Source organism: Pelophylax lessonae (genome assembly GCF_965119305.1).
Source record: "Pelophylax lessonae genome assembly, chromosome: 5".
NCBI lineage: Eukaryota > Metazoa > Chordata > Amphibia > Anura > Ranidae > Pelophylax > Pelophylax lessonae.
In genome coordinates this window covers 252,036,934-252,058,733 of record NC_138772.1, presented here as the reverse complement: position 1 = coordinate 252,058,733, position 21,800 = coordinate 252,036,934, and the positions used below count along the sequence as shown (strand labels likewise).

Below are 21,800 nucleotides of genomic sequence, written 5' to 3'. Positions count from 1 at the left end.
ACACAATTTTTTTTTTTTTGATGAGTCATACTTCTAAAATTCCTATACTAAACCACTGAACCTGAAACATTAGAGGTAAATGAATAAACCTCAATCAAGCATAATCTCCAGGATCTCAAACCAACCCAAGAACAGCATAGTTCTGTTACTGACACGGAGCAAGTTTTTTGTGTATGCCAACATGCCCCAGTAACCCAAATCCCACACGGCTGTGGTTTCTTGCAGTGCAGTATCAAGTTGCTGTATGGCAGCTCATCCACAGTTTTGTACCCACTCTGCAGTGAGGGGGGGGGGGGGTGCAAATCCCACACTTTGAGAAACACTGCATTACACATTCCCTTAAATGTGTAAGTAATATATGACAACAATAAATAAGATCATTTTTTTTGGAATATGAGGCAGAGTTCCATTTTCATTTGCATTTTATAAGTGTAAAAATTTGTCTTGTGTTTTGTTCTGTTTTACTCAGGCATTTTTTTTTTTTTTTCCCCAGATTCTTCTGTTAATAATTTTCATGTGTGTTACATTACTGATTGCTAGTCTAGTATGCCTTACTTTACCAGGTAAGCATGTACCTTTGTCACTCTTAAAATACTTTTCAATTATTTAAGCATGTTATGTAATGCTAGAAGATGACACTCCCAAGGTCGTATGCTGGAAAAGTGTACCTTTTTCTGCCACAGATGTCTCCTTTTGATCCAAAGGTAACTAAAAGTGGTGGTTCTGATTCATGTACATGCAACAACCAAAACACAGATAAATTATATTTCTTGTGAACCTTTCCTCAGAAACTACAGCCCAGATACAATATAGGAAATGTTATGTGCCAACACATACCTTTGTATAGTTTATTCAGTGTCCTAGAAACTCCTGAGTAGATGGCAGTGCAATATTCAATTTTGCAGAAAAGTCATGGGTGAGCTGCCTCTTTCCAAATTTTTATTTTTCTCATTGGGAATTAAAGTGGTTGTTAAGCCACAACTATAAAATAATCAATTCCACTCTGTAATATAACACTAAGTCCTTCTGTTCCTGTCTTATAGAAAAAATATGCCAATCTGTACCTATATCAGAGCGGCTCACAGCTATCAGCTGATCCCTCGACTCTCTTCTCTGTCCAGCTGACGGCTCCAGTGGGCGGGGTGAGCAATGCAGCCGACGTTGGCCGGGGAGGAGATGAGAGAGAGTCGAGCGGTCACGTGATCGCTGGGAGCCGCTCAGATATAGGTATAGATCGGCATATGTTTTCTATAAGACAGCCATAGGAACACTTAGTGTTATATTACAGAGTGGATGGGATTATTTTATAATAAATATGAGAGCAGCAGGAGTGGAGGGGTGGGCGCTGATACAGCAGACAGGCAGGCAGGGAGGGGAGGGGGGAGAGGACACAGGAGACAGAGAAGAGAGCTGCGGCTGACGGAGGCACGTACACTGACCACAATGTCAAGGCTCAGCAACTATGATATACCGTGGTCAGTTTACAGGGAGGAGGGTAGAAACTGGCAGGATCAGCCAGGTTTTTTAGGTGATACGGAGTGCCAAATGACACAGCACAAGCACTGTGCTGTATACCATGCTTTAAGGAAACCAAATCAGTTTTTTTTGGGTTTTTTTTGTTTTTAGGGTAAAAAACGCTTTAAGGCAGCTCGCCACTTTGAACAAATAAAATCAAAAATGTTGGCTGCGCCTATCTTTGTGTAGTCCAATTATTGTTTTTAACCACTTAAGCCCCGGAAGATTTTACCCCCTTCCTGACCAGGGCCTACTTTGCGATTCGGCACTGCGTGACTTTAACGGACAATTGCGCGGTCGTGCGACGCTGTATCTAAACGAATTTGACGTCCTTTTTTCCCACAAACAGAGCTTTCTTTTGGTGGTATTTGATCACCTGTGCGATTTTTTTGATCATGCGCTATAAACAAAAAAAGAGCGTCAATTTTGCAAAAATAACAATATTTTTCACATTTTTTTAGATGAAATTCCCCCCAAAAAAATGTAAAAATCAAAATTTTTTAACATTTTCAGCCAATTCGTTTTATGCTACATATGTTTGGTAAAAAAAATCGCAAAAAGCGTATTTTGATTGGTTTGCGCAAAAGTTATCGCGTTTACTAACAAAGGGAAAGATTTTTTTTTTGTTGTTGTTTTTTTTTAACGCGTAATGGCGGCAATCTGCAATTTTTTTTTTTGCGGTACTGCGGCGGACAGATCGGACCCTTGACTGACATTTTTGACACTTTTGGGGTTACCAGTGACTATTCTACAGTAATCAGTGCTATACATATGCACTGTTACTGTAAAATTACACTGGCAGTGAAGGGGTTAACTTTTTTGAGAGGGAGGGGCTATGTGTGTCCCTAGGGGCGTGATTCTAACTGTGATTGGCTGTGGCTTGAGGTGTAGGAACAGTGATCAACGGTCCTACATAGTAGAACCGTATAATCACTATTCATACACAGGGGAGAATGACAGGCCACTTGTTTACATCAGCCGCCTGCCTTTCTCCCTCTGCACTGACGATCGGCGAGTGACCGGCGGACATCGGGTCCGCCGGTCACACACACACACACGCGCGCACGCGCGGGGTCCGTGACCGCGCCGGAGCGCTTGCTTGCTCCCTAGACCCTCACAGGCTAGCGACGTAATACTACGTCGCTCTGCCTGTGAGGGGCTGACCGCCACAGTAAATGGTCGTGCGGCGGTCGACAAGCAGTTAATATGCTAATTGAACAATAGCAATGTAGTGAGGAGAGATAGGAAACAAACTACTACTTAACCACTTCTGAACCAAAAGGATTTACCCCCTTAACCTCCCTGCCGGTCTGATTATGTACAGATTTCTGTGCTAAAAGCGTTACATTCTTTTGCATGGAAATCTGTTGTTTTACATTTTAAAACTAACCTTACCCTGCGATCCCCCGCCGTCCTCCCGCTTTGTGCTCGGCCGATGCCGGCACCTGTCTTCCGCTTCCCTTCCCTGCGAGCGTTGCGACGCAGGGGGGTGGAACCAGCGGCAATTTAAAAAATGTAAGTACACTAAATGACATGAAACAAAGTTGTGATCCTAATGGATTACACTGTATCATGCCATTTCACCACAGGATTTCACATGATGACTTTTCCAGTGCCCTACCTGTGCTTCTCCAGTTCTTTGTGCCTGGAAAATTAAGAATGACCATGGTGTCCAAAAAGCGTTCTTTTTCGCAAAAGAGCTTTTAGACGAACTGGAAAACAGCGACAGCGAAACTGAGTTACTTGAAGAACTGAGCGATAGCGATTCGTGGGAAAATTCGTCATTAGGTACGGAAAGTAACGACAGCGACGATTCTGATGTCTTTCTGGCACATAGCTCCGTTGGAAATTCTGAAGAATCATTTGATATACTTCCCAAATTCCACAAGCTATACGGAAGGCAAGTGCCGGCAATCGGCCATGCACAGAGCAGGGGAGAGACTGTCAGGATGATGGGGAGGACGGCGGGGGAGCGCAGGGAAGGTGAGTAACATTGCGGTGTAATCCCGAGTGTGGCTCGGGGTTACTGCTTTTGGTACTAAAAGTTAACCCCGAGCCACACTCGGGAATACCGCTAGGGGGGGTAATAACCAGGATGGATGGGGATAACCACCACAATCTCAGTATTTGCGGACGATACTAAGCTAACCAGGCCAATATCTTCTATGCATGACGTGGTAACCTTACAAGCAGACCTGAACATAATAATGGAGTGGGCAACTACATGGCAGATGAGATTTAATGTTGAAAAATGTAAGGTAATGCATTTGGGTGTCAGAAATACAAACACAAGTTACTCGCTAGGCGGTGATCCTCTGGGTGAATCTATGATGGAAAATCCCCAGATGTGATGGGGATATGATATCAATGTACAAATACCATACTGGTGACCTTAGCATAGGGAACAAACTTTTCAGAGAAAGGGAATTGAATAAGACACGGGGGCCACTCAGTAAAACTAGAAGAAAAGCGGTTTAACCTTAAACTGCGGAAGGGGTTCTTTACTGTCAGAGCAATAAGGATGTTGAATTTTCTTCCACAAGCAGTGGTATCAGCAGGGAGCATCGATAGTTTAAAAAAACATTTAGATGGGCACCTTAAAGACCGAAACATACAGGGGTATAAAATGTACGGTTAACAGCAAACACACACATCATATGTTGAACTGGATGGACTGGTGTCTTTTTTCAACCTCACTATGTAACTAGGCCTATTTTTTTGCAATTTGGCACTGTGTGACTTTAACTGACAATTGTGTGGTCCTGCAATAATGTACCCAAACAAAATTTCTCTGTCGCTCATTGACAGATGCAGTCCTCTTGATTAATATCAATTGGGTTATACTGCCCTCTACAGGAGTAGGACACTAGGCAGAAGAATACGTTCTGGCCACACCTTAGGGGCAGTTCCAGAGTGTATATCCTCTCTCTCTCTGCTACAGGATGTTAGTTTTTTTCTGTCTAGTCTCTCACTGTCAGATACCTACCAGTGGTTCAGTCGGTTGCAGCATGGAACACTGGCTTTTGGAGCGATCGGTCGGCTGCAGCATGAACCCAGGACGCCATCAGGCGTCAGTCTAAAGGGGTCAGGTATGGGGCCGCGGGAGTTACCGATGTAACTCAGTCGGCTGCAGAGTGGTCACGGCGCGCGGAGCGCCATGCTATCGTGGGCCACGCAGGGCCGCCATTTTGGCGTAGCCCAGATGTCCCCGCTATGGCTGCGGCCATCTTGGATCCACCCAGACTCGTGGAGCAGCGGTGGGAGTGCCGGAAGGGGCGGGGTCACTTCCTTTACCCGGGTAAATCAATCCACAAGACTTCCTGTCCTGTAAAGACAGCGCTGAGAGCAGTTCGATAGGAACTTCTGTGCATCAGGTGGTAAGCCTTGGGGGTATCTCTTCTCTCGCTGAGGGGGCTCCAAAGCAAGTGGTCACTGAGGGGCGCTATTGTGCTGAGGGATTACCTTAAAGAGAAAAAGCTTTTTCTTTAATTGCAAATTTTGTCATTTGTTTGCTGACAGGTGCCTGGCTTTGCCATGGACCCTGCGACGCATGTATCCCCACCTGATTCCCTCGAGGTGGCCACTGGACCCTCCAACTCTCCACTCACTATAGATGCATTATCAGCGGTCCTGGAGTCTTTTGTATCCCGGGTGGAGGTGGCCTGTCAGGGAACGGGGGGCGAAGAAACGACCCCCACCTACCCCTATTTCATCTGACATATCAGATACAGATTCTGAGCCTATCGCTGTGGCTGCAGGTCCCTCTTCGGGGGCTTGTGTCTCGGGTACCGTCTCCTCAGATAGTGAGGAGGACGTTTCTGCTTCTGCCATAGCACAAGAAGAGGCGTTGGTGGATGCACTAATTGTGTCTGTCCAAGAAACCTTAAGACTTGAGGTTACACCGGCAGAGGTAGCTGATACTGAAATTCCTTTTGGTACTCTCAAACCTACCAAGATGGCGAAGGTGTTCCCCTTGCCCAAATGTTTTGGTAATATAATTAAAGAGGAATGGGGTCGTCCGAAACGAACCCCTGGTATTTCCAAACAGATTGCTAGGCGCTATCCGTTTGAGGAATCTCTACTTAAGAAATGGACGGTACCACCATTGGTGGATTCACCGACTTCCAGACTAAATAAAGCTACTGTTATCCCGTTGGAGGACGCTCCGTCCTTTAGGGATCCGGTGGATCTTAAGGTGGAAGCGCTATCCCGCTCCGTTTTTTCCCTGATAGGGTCAGCCTTTAGGCCAGTGATTGCAATTGGTTTGGTTTCACAAACATTGACAGAATGGACCAAGTTGTTACGCCGTGACCTAGAGGGGAGAAGTATCCCCCCGGCAGTATCGGACTTGCTGGAGCAGATGATACAAGGGCTACAGTTTGTCTGTGACGCCGCTCTGGACGCCACTCCATTGTTGGGACGTGTATCGATTTCAGCAGTGGTCCTCAGGCGTGTGTTGTGGTTAAAGTGCTGGTCGGCGGATCAAGGTTCCAAAAAAGCTTTGGCTAATCTCAGAAGAAAACGTTCTGGCCACACCTTAGGGGCAGTCCCAGAGGGTATATCCTCTCTCTCTCTCTGCTACAGGATGTTAGTTATGTCACAAAGCAGTGTCAGAGAATTTAACCCAACCTAACTCAAAATAGAGGGGCGGGTACTGCGTCTGTCAATGAGCTTAAGAGAAAAGGATTTTACGGTAAGATCTTACAAAAATCAGTTTTTCTCTGTCGCTCATTGACAGACGCAGTCCTCTTGATTAATATCAATTGGGACGTCCCAAAGCAGTGCCACAAATGAGGGGTGGGATAACGGAAATCAAAATCCAATCCAGAAGGCCTAACCGGTGCCAACTAGAAATCTTAAGGGCTCATCAGACAAAAGGAGGAGACTCAACTGAAAACCCAACAGAAAAAAACCCTCGAGGTAGACCAACGGTCTCCTCAAATAGCGGCCTGCAGAACCTTGTGGGCAAAAGAGGCATCCGCCAATGCCATCACATCAACTTTATAGAATTTTGCAAAGGTATGCACCGACGACCATGTAGCCGCCTTGCAAACCTGAAGCCCAGGAAGCACTAAGCGCCCGAGTGGAGTGCGCCTTAACAGGGAACGGAGGCTCCCGACCCTTAATAGAATAAGCCTGTACCACCGTCTGTCTGATCCATTTGGAGATAGTCGCGGCAGATGCAGGCAACCCCTTCTTAGGGCCATCCGTGATCACAAAAAGTGAATCCGTCTTACGAAATGAATCCGTAAGGAATGCAACGCGAATTCCCGAGGATGAGTGGGCTTAGGACACAGGAAAGGCAATACAATGTCCTCATTCAAATGAAACTCTGAAACCACCTTAGGAAGGAAGGATGGATTCGGACGAAGAACCACCTTATCCCTATGAACCACCAGATATGGGGAACGACCGGATAATGCGGCCAGTTCTGACACCCTGTGTGCAGAAGTGATAGCCACCAAGAAGGCCACCTTCTGGGATAAAGTAAGCAAGGGAATCTCCCTGATATTTTCAAAGGGAGGTCTCTGAAGAACCGACAGCACCAAATTAAGATCCCAGGGCGGCAAGGGTGCGCGCACCGGCGGAGCCAGGTGCCGCACTCCCTGGATGAAACTCCGCATCAAGGAATGAGTAGCCAGAGGCTTCTGAAAGAAGATTGCTAACGCTGAAACCTGACCCTTGATCAGGTGGGGATACATGCGTCGCAGGGTCCATGGCAAAGCCAGGCACCTGTCAGCAAACAAATGACAAAATTTGCAATTAAAGAAAAAGCTTTTTCTCTTTAAGGTAATCCCTCAGCGCAATAGCGCCCCTCAGTGACCACTTGCTTTGGAGCCCCCTCAGCGAGAGAAGAGATACCCCCAAGGCTTACCACCTGATGCACAGAAGTTCCTATCGAACTGCTCTCAGCGCTGTCTTTACAGGACAGGAAGTCTTGTGGATTGATTTACCCGGGTAAAGGAAGTGACCCCGCCCCTTCCGGCACTCCCACCGCTGCTCCACGAGTCTGGGTGGATCCAAGATGGCCGCAGCCATAGCGGGGACATCTGGGCTACGCCAAAATGGCGGCCCTGCGTGGCCCACGATAGCATGGCGCTCCGCGCGCCGTGACCACTCTGCAGCCGACCGAGTTACATCGGTAACTCCCGCGGCCCCATACCTGACCCCTTTAGACTGACGCCTGATGGCGTCCTGGGTTCATGCTGCAGCCGACCGATCGCTCCAAAAGCCAGTGTTCCATGCTGCAACCGACCGAACCACTGGTAGGTATCTGACAGTGAGAGACTAGACAGAAAAAAACTAACATCCTGTAGCAGAGAGAGAGAGGATATACCCTCTGGAACTGCCCCTAAGGTGTGGCCAGAACGTATTCTTCTGCCTAGTGTCCTACTCCTGTAGAGGGCAGTATAACCCAATTGATATTAATCAAGAGGACTGCGTCTGTCAATGAGCTTAAGAGAAATACATTTTGGCCTAAATGTATGACAAAAATTGAGTTTATTGGACATTTTTTATAAGAAAAAGTAGAAAACGTAATTTTCTTTCTCAAAATTTTCGGTCTTTTTTCATTTACATCGCAAAAAATAAAAACCGCAGAGGTCATCAAATACCACCAAAAGAAAGCTCTATTTGGGGGGAAAAAAAGCACGTAAAAATGGATTTTTGTAAGATCTTACCGTAAAATCCTTTTAGCTTCTTTGATAAAAATAAATCTCAATATATTTATTGGTTTGCGCAAACGTAGCTTCTACAAACTATGGCGTATGTACTGGAATATACGCAGCTTTTACTTTCTGACTGCCTATCTTATTTCTTGAAGTGCTAAAATGTACAACCCCCCCCCAAAATTACCCCTTTTTGGAACATAGATACCCAAAGGAATTTTGTGAGAGGCATGTTGAGCCCATTGAATATTTAATTTTCTCTATTGTTCATCGACAGACGCAGCTCCTTATATTCATGACTCATAGGGTTATGCTCCTCCTCCTAGTAATAGGCACTAGGCAGGAAAAAAGCTTAACCACACCTGTGGGGTGGTTGAGAATTGTAGGAGCGGCCATTTTTTTTAGGTCCGTGGGATGGACAGGCATGCGGCATGGCTTATAATGATAGAGGCAGAGCTTCTTCCTCTTCCTGTGTTAGTTTCGTTTTTACACCAATCAGGCCGGATACTTCTCTGTGGTCTGATAACGTTTCTGGGTTTCCCTGTGAGCTTTTTCCTCTTCTGCTCTGCTATTATTACATAATCGGAGATTGTGAACCTGCAGTAATAGCGGTGGGACCGTGTTTTTCGCAGTCTTAAAGGGACATTACACAAAAAATTTTTTATTTGAGCAATGGAGTCCCAGGATAAAACATTCACCTGCAGACCCCCTGGAAGTGACTGCAGGACCCTCCGGTTCACAGTCGCAGCCAGAAATTGCAGTTTGTTTTTTTCCAAAGCCTGATTAAAAATGGATTTTGTCATTTCTGGTCCTGCCAGCCACAAATGCCTCCTTCCTCACCTCCATCGACAGAGTCTTTGGATTCAAGACAGATATTGTTGCCGCCGATGCAGACCATCTTGAGGGGTCAGTGTCTTTACATTCCGCGCGGAAATGCACATTGGTGGAAGCCCTGATAGTTTCTGTGTGGGAAACCCTAAAATGGACTGATGAACCTACAGCGTCAGATACGCAGGTGTCTTTTGGCTCCTGCAAATCCCATAAATCACGCAAGGTATTTCCTTGTCCAGAATTGTTTCATATTGTGGATGAACAATGGCGACGCTTTAAGCACATGTTGGTGGTGCCTAAGCATTTTGCACGCCGTTATCCTTTTGCGGAGGCAGTGTCCAATAGGTAGACTGTACCACCGACAGTGGATTCTTTGGTGGCCAGGTTGAATAAAGCGACTCTAGTACCGGTGGAAGAGTCTCCAGCCTTTCCGGATCCCGTGGATAGACGGGTGGAATCCTTGTCCCCCTATTTACATGCGGTAGCAGGTAACATGTTAAAGGCTACCTTTGTGAATGTTTTAGTAGCGCAGACTGCTATTGAATGGGTGAAATTACTGAAAAGTAACTTGGAAACCGCACGGCTTTCGCCTGCAGTACTGGAAATAATAGACCAGTTGAACCAAGCCCCGGTGTTCATGTGTGATCCGAGTCTGGTGTGGGGGGACGTCTGATTCTTTCAGGAATCCTGGACCTCCTTTATTCAGGACAAATGGGTTCACGAACTGATCCAATTAGGATACAAGATCGAATTCTAGTCTTGTTCGTTGGACAGGTTCTTCCCGTCCAATCTTTAGCCTCCATAGATATCAAGGACGCGTATCGCCACATCCCTATCTGTGCTGGACACCAGTGATTTCTTCGCTTTGTGGTCGCAGAGGAGCATTATCAATTTGTGGTATTACCCTTTGGTCTCTCCTCCACTCCCAGAGTGTTTACCAAGGTACTAGCACCGGTATTAGCACTGCTGCGCCGGCGGGGGATTGCGGTACTGGGGTACCTGGACAATCTCCTGTTGAGAGTAGACTCTCATTCAGCCTTGTTGGGGGATCTGACGATCACGGTCAGAACTCTGCAGGAGTTTGGTTGGAACATCAATTTCAAGAAATCCCTGCTGACTGGATTATCTGGGCTTGACTCTGGATTCAGCCTTGGCGAGGGCTTTTCTTCCCCCGGACAAGGTGCAAAAGTTGCAGGGTGTGATTTAGTTGTTGTTGGACAACAATCTGTCCTCTCTATGAGTTTGTATGTGAGCCTTGGGTGTGATGGTATCGACCTTCGAGGCGGTTCCGTTTGCTCAGTTCCATACACGGCCTTTGCAAAGGGAGATTCTTGTAAAATGGAACAAGGATCAAAAGTCCTTGGATTCTTTGATTCGGTTGAGCCACAACACAAAATCTGCACTGTTGTGGTGGATTCAGTCTCCAGCACTGTACCAGGGCAAGTCTTTCCTTCTGTTGTTTTGGACGGTGGTAACCACGGATGCCAGCCTGTCGGGCTGGGGTGGGGTGCTGGGGAAGCTCTGTGCCCAGGGTACCTGGACGATGGAAGAGTCAAAACTTCCGATACATTTTTTGGAGCTCAGAGAGATAAAGCTTTGTCTGAGTCATTGGAGGTCTCATCTGCAAGGTTTTCCGTTTCAGATTCAATCACACAGTGGCACGGCTGTGGCTTACATCAATCACCAGGGAGGCACCAAGAGTGTCTTGGCGGCCAAGGAGGTGGCCGAAATTCTGGCCTAGGCAGAAAGCTTTGTTCCAGCTTTCTCTGCTGTACACATTCCAGGTTGGTGGATTGCCTGAGTGTTCCGCCTCGTGTGAGTTCGGTGGGGGACTCCCGAGGTCGATCTGTTTGCCTCTCGCCTCAACAAGAAGGTGCAGAGATTCGTAGCCAGGTCTCGAAATCCTCTGGCCGACGCCACAAACCCACTGGTGGATCCTTGGGGTCGGTATCGGCTGATTTATGCATTTCCCCCATTGAAACTCCGACCGAGGCTTCTGCACAGGATAGAGGTGGAAAATATTCGTCATTCTGGTGGCTATAGACTGGCCTCGCCGGTCTTTGTACGCAGACCTGATAAAGCTGGTCGCCGATACTCCTTGGAGACTTCCTTTCAGGGAAGATCTGCTGTCTCAAGGTCCGATCTTTCATACTGCTTTACAGTCGCTGGCTTTAATGGTATGGCTGTTGAAAGTCAGGTGTTGAGAGATAGGGGTCTTTCTGACTCTGTGGTTCCTACACTCTTTAAGGCTAGGAAGTCAACCTCCAGGAAGATCTACCATCGTACGTGGAAATTGTATATTTCATGGTGTGAATCACTAAATGTGCACCCTCGCTTGTTTTTGATCGCTTGGGTTTTACCCTTTTTGCAGAAAGTGGTTGAACAGCAGTTGACTTTGGGTACTATCAAAGGCCAATTTTCAGCTTTGGCTATATATTTTCAACGGCTGTTAGCAACGCATGTCCTAATCTGGACTTTTATCCAGAGAGTGCGCCATATGGCTCCTCCGAGGCGATCCCCGTTACCTCCGTTGGATCTTAATCTGGTGTTATCTGTTCTTCATAAGCCTCCTTTTGAAAAAATTTGGGAGATTTCGCTGCTTTTTGTCTCGGAAGGTTGCCTTCTTGGTGGCGATCACTTCTGCCAGAGGGGAATCCTAATTGGTGGCGTTGTCTTGCCGCTCACCTTATCTGGTGATACACAGGTATAAGGTGGTACTTCGACCTAATCAGTCGTTCCTTCCTAAGGTGGTTTCTGATTTTCATCTTAATGAAGACATTGTGTTGCCTTCACTTTGCCCTAAACCTCAGCATCCTAAGGAGTATGCGTTTCATTCTTTGGATGTGGTTTGGGCGATCAGGGTTTATTTAGAGACCACTGAGTCCTTTAGAAAATAAGACCCTCTGTTTGTCCTTACTGAAGGACCTCGTAAAGGGATTGGCTGCGTCTCCTGTGACCATTTCCAAATGGATCAGGCAGACGGTGGTACAGGCCTATTCACTGAGGGGGTCAGGTTCCTCCTTTCCCAGTGAAGGCTCATTCTACAAGAGCGCGGAGTGCCTCTTGGGCTTTTCGCCATCAGGCGTCGGTGCTACAAGTTTGCAAGGCGGCAACTTGGTCGTCTGTGCATATGTTTACAAAATTCTACAAGGTAGGTGTGTTGGCATCCGCAGATGCTTCTTTTGGCAGCAAGGTTTTGCAGGCTGCAGTTTAAAAGAGAACTCTTTTTAGTTTCTCTTTTACGGTTAAATTTTTTCCGGGTGAGCTCCAGTTGTTCCTGGTTGAGTTCCATGTTACCTGGTTGGCTAAGTTTAGCCATTGGGGACTTACGTTTTGATTCTGCATTGTTCCTCACCTCTCATGATTATACTGCTTTGGGACATCCCTATGAGTCATGAAGATAAGGAGCTGCGTCTGTCGATGAACTTCAGAGAAAATGATTTTACGGTAAGTTCCTATAAAAATCCATTTTTTTTTGTCACAGGTGTTTGAAAAATGACAAAAAAAGAAGAAGCTGTCATTGAAATGATATATTGCTCACACATGCCATGGGTATATATGGAATTACACCCCAAAATACATTCTTCTGCTTCTCCTGAGTACGGGGATAATCCATGTGTGATACTTTTTGAAAACCAATCACTGCCTTCAGGCTTTCTAAGGGCATATATTTTTAATGTCATTCCTCTCTACCTATCACAGTTTTGGAGGCCATGAAATGCCAAGATACTGTAGCACAAACCCCCCCCCCCAAATTACCACTTTTTGGAAAGTAGACACCCTAAGCTATTTGCTGAGAGGCATTTTGAGTATTTTGAAGATCTCGCTTTTTGTCACAAAGTTTTGAAAATTGAAAAAAGAAAAAAAAAATTTCCTTTTTTTTCTTCATTTTCCAAAACAAATGAGAGCTGAAAAATACTCACCATTCCTCTTAGCAAATACCTTGGGGTGTCTACTTTCTGAAAAGGGTTAATTTGGGGGGGGGGGGTTTGTGCTTTCTTGGCATATCATGGCCTCCGAAACTGTGATAGGATGTAGTGAGGAGTGAAATAAACAATTTACGCCCTTAGAAAGCCTGAAGGCAGTGATTGGTTTTCAGGGGTCTTGTACATGGCTAGACTGCCAAAAAGTCTCACGCATGTGAAATCCTTGTACTCGTAGGAGAAGCAGCAGAAGGTATTTTGGGGTGTCATTTCACATATAGCCATGGCATATTTGAGCAATATGTAAGTTAAATGACAACTTTGTGTAAAAAAAAAAAATGTGGGCATTTTCCCAATACTTGTGGCAAAATATAAAATATTCCATGGCCTTAACATGCCCCTCAGCAAATAGCTTGGAGTGTCTAGTTTCAAAAATGGGGTTATGTGTGTGTGTGTTTTGGGTTGTGCTATCTTGACATTCCAGGGCCTCTGAAACTGTGATAGGTAGTGAGGGAACCTGTAGGCGATGATTGGTTTTTTGGGGTCCCGTACACAGGCTCATAAAAAGTCTCACACATGTTGTATTCCTGGACTCAGGAGAAGCAACAGAATGTATTTTGGGGTGTCATTCCACATATACTCATGGCAAGTGTGAGCAATATATCATTTAGTGACAACTTTGTGTAAAAAAAAAAAGTAATTTTCCCAAAACTTGTGTCAAAATATAAAATATTCCATGGACTCAACATGCCTCTCAGCAAATAGCTTGGGGTGTCTACTTTCTAAAAAGGGGTAATTTGGGGGGTGTTTGAACTGTCCTGGCATTTTATGCCCAATATTAGAAGCTTATGCCACACATCACCCAACAAACAATAGGTAGTGACAGGTACACTTTTTTTTCCAAAACATTGGGGTCTATTGGACTCTATATCTATCCTCTGCCCTGAAAGCATCTGACCGCACCATGATTGGTGTGTTAAGATGCTTTCCCAATGGTGCTGTTCAGCCCTGACACCTGCCAGCACCTGTGTTTAGCCCTCCGTGATCCCCCCAACCCCCCCCCCCCCACCCCAAAGAAGTGCAGAATCAGCAGATTATTATCACTTCCAATACACAGCACACTAAACCGCAGCGTTAGCAGAGTCAGGCCTGATCTCTGCTAGCACTAGCAGTTCAATCTTTTTGTTACCAGTTCAAACAGTCCTTGACAACCTTTTATACCTGTGAATTACACTAGGTACCTATAAATTTAATAGCCAAAATGTCCAAACAGAGGGACACTAGTGAAGAGGCCTGCATGACAGATGAGAGCGATGGGTAAGCCTCACTGTCAGAATCAGGCTTAGTATTCAAACTTGTAGACAGCATCGACACCCTGATAGATAGCTCTGACGACGGACTAGTGGTCCCTGCTAAGGTCAGGCGTACCCGACCCCGTTCTTCTGTTGCTGAGGTGCATCAACTGCAGGGTTCTCATATGCAGCAGAGTGTCGGTACTAGTGCCGCTCAACCTTCTGGTGAACTGGCAAGCACCAGCGGCTTAGTACATCCTGGTCATATTCAAACCAGCACTGCAGTAACACACTGGCTAACACAAGTAGTGTCCCTCAGCCACCAATAATTCGAAAACAGGCCAGTAGAGCCCATAGTGTTCTTCGCCGCAAATCCAAATTTGACCCTTGCCAGAGAATTTGCATGGAAACGTATCACGGTTTCCGATTTTTCTGGGCCTATCCCTTCTCATGGGCATTACTAAAAAGAGTGAGTTCTGGTCATATGGGTCCACTGACCAAATTCACCATATGCCCGTGTTCTCTGCTGCCATGGCCAGGACTAGATACGAGCAAATCTTGCGGTTCATACACTTCAGTGACAATGAACTCTGTCGCCCTCGCGGTGACTCTGGATATGACCGGCTCCACAAAATTCGACCCCTCGTAAACCACTTCAACCAGAAGTTTGCAGCCTTGTATACGCTCCAACAAGCTGTCTGCGTTGATGAGTCCCTGATTACATTTTCTGGCAGCCTTGCTTTCAAACAGTTTCTCCCCAGCAAGCATGCCAGATATGGGGTCAAGATGTATAAGCTCCGTGATAGGGCAACAGGCTAAACATGTAGTTTTTCCGGATTTACGAGGGAAAATATTGAAATGTGGAGCCCCCCAACTGCCCAGATGGGGGGGCTGTGGCAAGATTGTTTTGGACTTGGTGTCACCCTTATTCGGAAAGAGGTACCATTCTATACAAGCGTGCCACTTTTTAGACTGCTTTTTCGATTTTGGAATTGGCTCATGTGGCACCATGCAACCTAATCGCCGGGGCTTCCCCCAACAGCTTGTAGATTCCCAAATTAGATGGGGAGAGAGAGCCTGCTTGAAGTCTGATAAATTGCTTGCAGTGAAGTGGAGGGACACATGGAATGTTTTTGCTCTGTCCTCCACTCACGCAGATGCGACAGTCCAAATTTATTCTGTGACTGGTGTTGAGAAGCCCCTCTGTGTCCACAAATACAACCTTAACATGGGAGGTGTGGACTTCAATGATCAGATAATGGCGCCATACTTAATTGCCAATAAGGCCAGACTCTGGTACAAGAAAGTGTCTGTATACTTATTTCAATTGGCTCTGCTGAACGCTTATGTGCTATACAAAGCGTCAGGAAGAAGTGGATCCTTCCTAAAATTCCAGGAAGAGCTCATCAAAGCCTTTCTGTATCTTGGAGGTGCTGTGGCCCAAATTCACAATCTAGATGCAGTGAGCCGGCTGCATAACCGGCATTTTCCTGGATGTCCTCTCTAGTACCTCTACCCGAAGAGCACCCCCCAAAGAAGATGTCGTGTCTGCAGATAACGCGTATTTAGGTGTGACATGCTCTATTTTTGTCCCTCCTGTCCTGGCCAACCTGTTCTCTGCATCGGGGGCAGTTTGTCGCTACCACACACTAGTAGAGCATTAGTATAGGATACAGCAGGACACAGTCTAGGGCACACATTTTCCACATAGGGTCTCGAAAGATGTTGGTTATCGCATTTTGAGAGACCCTAGCGTGGAACAGTTTTACAGTTACAAAAAAAGTGTAAAAAAAAAAAGTTACAATAAAAAAAAAACCAAAAACTTCCACAAAACTAAGAGGGGTATATGCAAATGCCAGGAGCCTAGCTAATAAAATGGATGAGTTGGAAATGTTAGTACATGAGGAGGACATAGACCTTGTGGGAATAACGGGAACTTGGTTCGACCCCTCACATGACTGGCTGGCCAATATCCAAGGGTATTCGGTGTACCGGAAGGACAGGGTAGGAAAAAGAGGGGGAGGGGTATGTCTCTATTTCAAGAATAATGTAAGGGTGATAGAGAGGAGTGATATTATGGCAGGGATGAGTATGGAGTTAGAATCCGTGTGGGTATAACTCCATAGGGAAGAAGTAAAGGGAAAATTAATCGTGGGGGTTTGCTATAGGCCACCCAACCGAAGGGAGGAGGTAGAGCTGGAATTCATATCACTGTTGGGTAAAGTGGCAAAACTGGGATCAGTCATCATATTGGGGGACTTCAATTATCCCAACATTGACTGGGAAGAGGGGACTACACACTCACAGAAGGCCCGTTTCTTCATGGAAACCTTACAGGAAAACTACATGTCTCAGTTGGTGGATTCTCCTACTAGAGAAAAGGAAGTGCTGGATCTATTGATCACTAATGACCCAGACCTAATCTCGGAGGTAGGAGTCCAGGACAACCTGGGCTCTAGCGATCACAGGATGATCACATTTAGCATAAATAACAACATAACAAGGAAAGAGGGGAACATAAGAACCCTAAACTTCAGAAGGGCAAACTTTCCCAAATTGTGCTCAATGATGGAAAGGGTAAACTGGGACCAAACCTTAGGAACACTGACCACAGAGGAAAAATGGGAATGCTTTAGGAACATATTAAACAAATGCATCTCGCAGTGCATTCCTATAGGAAATAAATTTAGAAGAGACAAAGCCAAACCTTGCTGGCTAAACCGTAATGTTAAAAAAACGTATTAGGGGTAAAAAAAATGGCCTTAAAGAAATATAAATCAGAGGGCACAGGATCGGCTTTAGAGCAATACAGGGAGGCAAATATGCAAAGTAAATATGAAATCAAAATGCCTAAAATCAACTTTGAGAGACAAATAGCAGAGGATAGTAAAAAGAACCCAAAGAAATTCTTTAAATATATCGACAGCAAAAAAACTAGGGCAGAGCATATTGCACACATAATTAACGATGATGGGAAGATGGTTACAGAGGACACTGAAAAAGTAACCGTGCTGAACGCTTTTTTCTCCTCAGTCTTTACACAGGAAAAGGAGGGGTACACTGACCATGACTGTATGGTTAGTAGTAATACACAGGACTTGCCGCTGTGGCTAACAGAGGGTGAAATTAGGGAAAGGCTGGATAAAATTAACACGAATAAATCACCAGGCCCGGATGGCATACATCCAAGAGTACTCAAAGAACTTAGTAAGACTATATCTAGACCACTGTTCCTGATCTTTGCTGACAGTATTATGACAGGAAATGTACCAGGGGATTGGAGGAAAGCTAACGTGATACCGAAATTCAAAATAGGGCAGAGGCATGTCCCGGGTAATTATAGGCCTGTCAGTCTGACATCGATAGTATGTAAACTTTTGGAGGGGATGATAAGGGACTATATCGTAGAGTTTGCTAAAGACAATAACATCCTCAGCAGTAATCAGCATGGGTTTACAAATGGGCGTTCTTGTCAAACCAATCTCTTAACATTCTACAAGGAGGTGAGCTGTGAGCTAGATAGGGGGAGACCAGTGGATGTGGTGTACCTGGATTTCGCTAAGGCGTTTGACACAGTTCCCCACAAGCGCTTAATTTATAAAATAAGGTCTGCAGACATTGACCCGTTTGCTCTTGGATACGGAACTGGCTAAAAGGGCATGTCCAAAGGGTGGTAATAAATTGCGCATACTCAGACTGGTCTGAGGTGGTAAGTGGGGTCCCCCATGGCTCAGTCCTGGGACCAACCCTGTTCAATTTATTCATAAACAGCATTGAGGGTGGGATCAGTAGTTCTATATCAGTTTTTGCAGATGACACAAAATCGGGCAGGGCAATAACTGCACAACATAAAGCAGATATCCTACAGAATGACCTGGACAAAATAACAGAGTGGGCAACAACATAGCAAATGAGGTTTAATGTGGAGAAGTGGAACGTTTTGCACTGGGGGACTAAATGTCTAAAGGTCTAATGGGGGACTAAAGGCACAATACACTTTAGGAGGGGAACCTTTAGGGGGAATCAAAAATGGAGAAAGATCTGGGAGTCTTGGTAGAGGATAGACTAAGCAATAGCATGCAATGTGAAGCGGCAGCTGCCAAAGCCGGCAGAATGTTAGCATGAATAAAGAAAGGGATGCATTCTAGAGATAAAACTATAATCCTACCACTTTATAAGACTCTGGTCCGACCGCATCTAGAGTATTCTGTCCAGTTCTGATCGCCAGTCCTCAGGAGGGATGTGTTGGAGCTGGAGAGAGTCCAGAGAAGTGCAACTAAACTAATTTGGGGATTGGAGGACCTTAATTATGAAGAGCGTCTGCAATTGCTTGATTTATTCTCCCTGGAGAAGAAACGCCTGAGAGGGGACATGATAGCAATTTATAAATACCGCAATGGTAATCTCAGCATAGAAAAAAGGCTATTCAGTCGAAAGGATTGCATGAGGACTCGAGGGCATACAATGCAATTAGAGGAGAAGCGTTTTAACCTCAGGCAACCCAGGGGGTTCTTTACTGTTAGGGCTACAGGATTGTGGAATTCTCTACCTCAAGAGGTGGTTTCTGCGGGAAGTATGGTTGCTTTCAAAAAACTCTTGGACGTACATCTCAATGATCAGAACATTCAGGGGTATGAGAGATGATTACGGCCACACACACCTACACAGGTTAAACTGGATGGACTATTGTCTTTATTCAACCTCAACTACTATGTAAACTATGTAAACAGTTTTCCTTGTGAGTTTTTTTTTGTTCTTACTCTACTTTTCTACTCTTTCTACTTTTACTGTACTTTATAATATACTGTTACTGTGTTTTATTGTTAACCATTGTTTGCTTTGCAGGTACCCCCATCTGCTGCAGCACTGATCTGTTTATTCTGATAGCAACAGCGTTTGCTCTCACCATATATGTAATCAATGATTGTAGCACTGAAGGTGATTTTACCACCGCATTTAAAAAAAAAGGAGCATATACAGCAAAGCATAGGGGATGAGGTGGATACAGAGGGCGGATCTTCCCTATGCTTCGCCATATTTTTTTAACACTTTTTTTGGCAGAGATTTCTTCATCCACTTCGATTGATGTGAATAGGGGGAATCAGCTATGTTATGGCTGAAGGAAAAAAAAAGAACATTGTATGTATGCCTTTCATTAGAAGTGGGTGGATGCTGGGAGGTCCAATGGTGGGCATACCACACGCTTTCTGGTTTTGCTTTTTACAGCCAGAGGTCAGCTTTCATGTAAAAGCAATCCTAGCAGATAATTAGCCGCTAGACTGCTTTTACAAGCAGTGGGAGGGGACACCCCCTCCCTCCCGCAACCTTCCAAAGTTTTCTCTGGCTCTCCTGTCCCACTGGGTAACCCGAGACTGCAGCCAGTGGTTCCGTCAGCTGACCATAGAGCTGATTAGAGACCAGAATGGCTCCAATCATCTCTATGGCCTAAGATACCGGAAGCTATGAGCATTTCATGACTTTGGTTTCGCCAGGTATAAACCGCGCCATTGGGCAATTGTATTTGATGTAACATGTTACAATAGGTTAACTTATCCTTAACTAAATGTGCTTCTTCTCCTTTCACTGTCCAGTCACAAGCTATTGGAGGGACAAGACATGTATATAGTACTTAACTGCAGTGAAATAAAAAGGGTATTTTGACCTGCCACACAGGGAGGTGTCATTTGGCAGGGCAATGTAAATCCCAGAACTGTATAGACTGATATACACATTTTTTTGGACAGATAAAACAACGTCCTTTTATATATTTACTTATATGTATATTTATAGGTTAGCTTTTTCCCAAAGGTTAGGCTGGGAAAATTTATTTTTACTGTAGCAAATTTCTTTCCAAGTAACTGATGGATTTTTTTCTTTTTTTCTTTTGTACATGTGAAGTATTTGTAGGACGCTGGCTAATGTCATTTTGGACTGGAACTGCAAAAATACATGAACTTTACACAGCTGCCTGTGGCCTCTATGTTTGTTGGCTTACCATTCGAGCGGTAACTGTATTAGTTTCGTGGATGCCTCAAGGACGTCGGGTGATTCTTTTGAAAGTTAAAGAATGGTCTCTTATGGTGAGTATTTGATAGGTAACAGGGCTTTTGTATAAAAATGTAAGTAAAAATAGTGCAGTGGTCCGCTAGAGATTTAGTTACTAAAAATACACTAAAACTAAAACTCTAAACACCATGTACAGGCAATAATATAGGAAAATATATAAAGATAACTGTTTCTCGTAATCTAATAACTCGAGACAGACACCTATAATCTCCTAAATATTCATCCACCAAAGATATCTTTATAGTGACTCACAAAAAAATTATATAAATAAATAAAAAAGGCCACAATATTTACAGTGTTCACGATTGAAAGAGTAGTATGGACATCTAAGTGGATGCAGCATCAATCCGATTCTGCATCTGTCCCCCGCCGGCTCTGCAGTGAGAACTGAGCCATCAATGACCGCTAATCCCTCAGTTCTCTCCTTCGCTGTGAGCAGAGAGCCATGATTCTTGGTGAGCACTGGGCTGTGGAGGGGACTGAAGGTGCTGGCCCAGGCACTCAGCAGGAAGCTGAGAGGCTGAGCCAGCTGCTGGTCAGGATCATGTCGGAGCTTGCACCTGCTCTGTGACATCAGCCAACAGCGGGCTATTTAGGGTCACAGGAGTGAAGAACTAAGTACACTCCTGTGACCTACATAAGAAGTATAGCCAAAAAAGCTTTGGCCAAACTTCTCCTTTAATAATTATCAAAAGGATGAACTTTCACCTTCATTTGTGCCAAAACACCAAATGTGGCCACACAAGTGATAAATATGCATTTCATGTTCTGCCCCTCCAATCTAACCACTGAAAGCGTAATCTCTATAACTGATCCAGTTGTGGCAAAATAGCTATAACTTACAGTCTCAGTTGAATTGGCAGACCGCGACTAGATCCAAATGACATCTTACAGATCATAGAAAGCTTTAAAGTGTTACTAAACCCACAACAGTAATCTTAGTCTGTATATGCAGTAAAGCATGCGTGTTATACTCACTGTGGAAACTAAGGGGTTAATCCTCAGGATTGTGTAAAAAGGCTGTTTAAGCTTATCTTCTCTTATGCTCCCCCGTCTTTCACTGTCCCCAATCCATCTCCTTATGACAGAGCCTTTGGAGTCACTCTGCACATTGATGTGTATTACTAGAGAGTTTTTTTTTTATTTTATTTCTCTATTGTTCATTGACAGATGTAGCTCCATCTAGTCAGAGACTATAGGGTTATGCTCCTCCCATCAGGAATAGGCACTAGGCAGGAAAAAAGCTTAACCACACCTATGGGGGCTGTCCCTACAGGCATAACCCTACACATCCTGCTATCATCAAGCAGTTTATTTCTGCCTAGTTTAAGGAATAGGACCTAGCTTCCTGCTGGGACTTCGGTCTTGGCTATTATGGTAAAGTTTGTGATTTTTTTTTATTTTTATTTTCACTAGTTAGTTCCTGAGGACTAAGATCCAGAGGAACTAACAGCCGTTTTGGTTTCAAACTGGATAATCTAGATCCTTAAGGTCTCCCATCCTGG

General features: G+C 44.9%; 1 protein-coding gene across 3 annotated transcripts in view; it reads left to right on the top strand.

The window, feature by feature from the left end:
* MARCHF6 (membrane associated ring-CH-type finger 6) overlaps nt 1-21,800 on the top strand; it is a 1,229,180-nt gene that overhangs the window by 1,008,256 nt on the left and 199,124 nt on the right. For all 3 annotated transcript variants that reach the window (XM_082259541.1, XM_082259540.1, XM_082259539.1), the window contains 2 exons: nt 494-563; nt 20,128-20,309. In XM_082259541.1, coding sequence (XP_082115667.1) covers nt 494-563; nt 20,128-20,309 — 252 coding nt within the window. The remainder of the gene's footprint in view (nt 1-493; nt 564-20,127; nt 20,310-21,800) is intronic.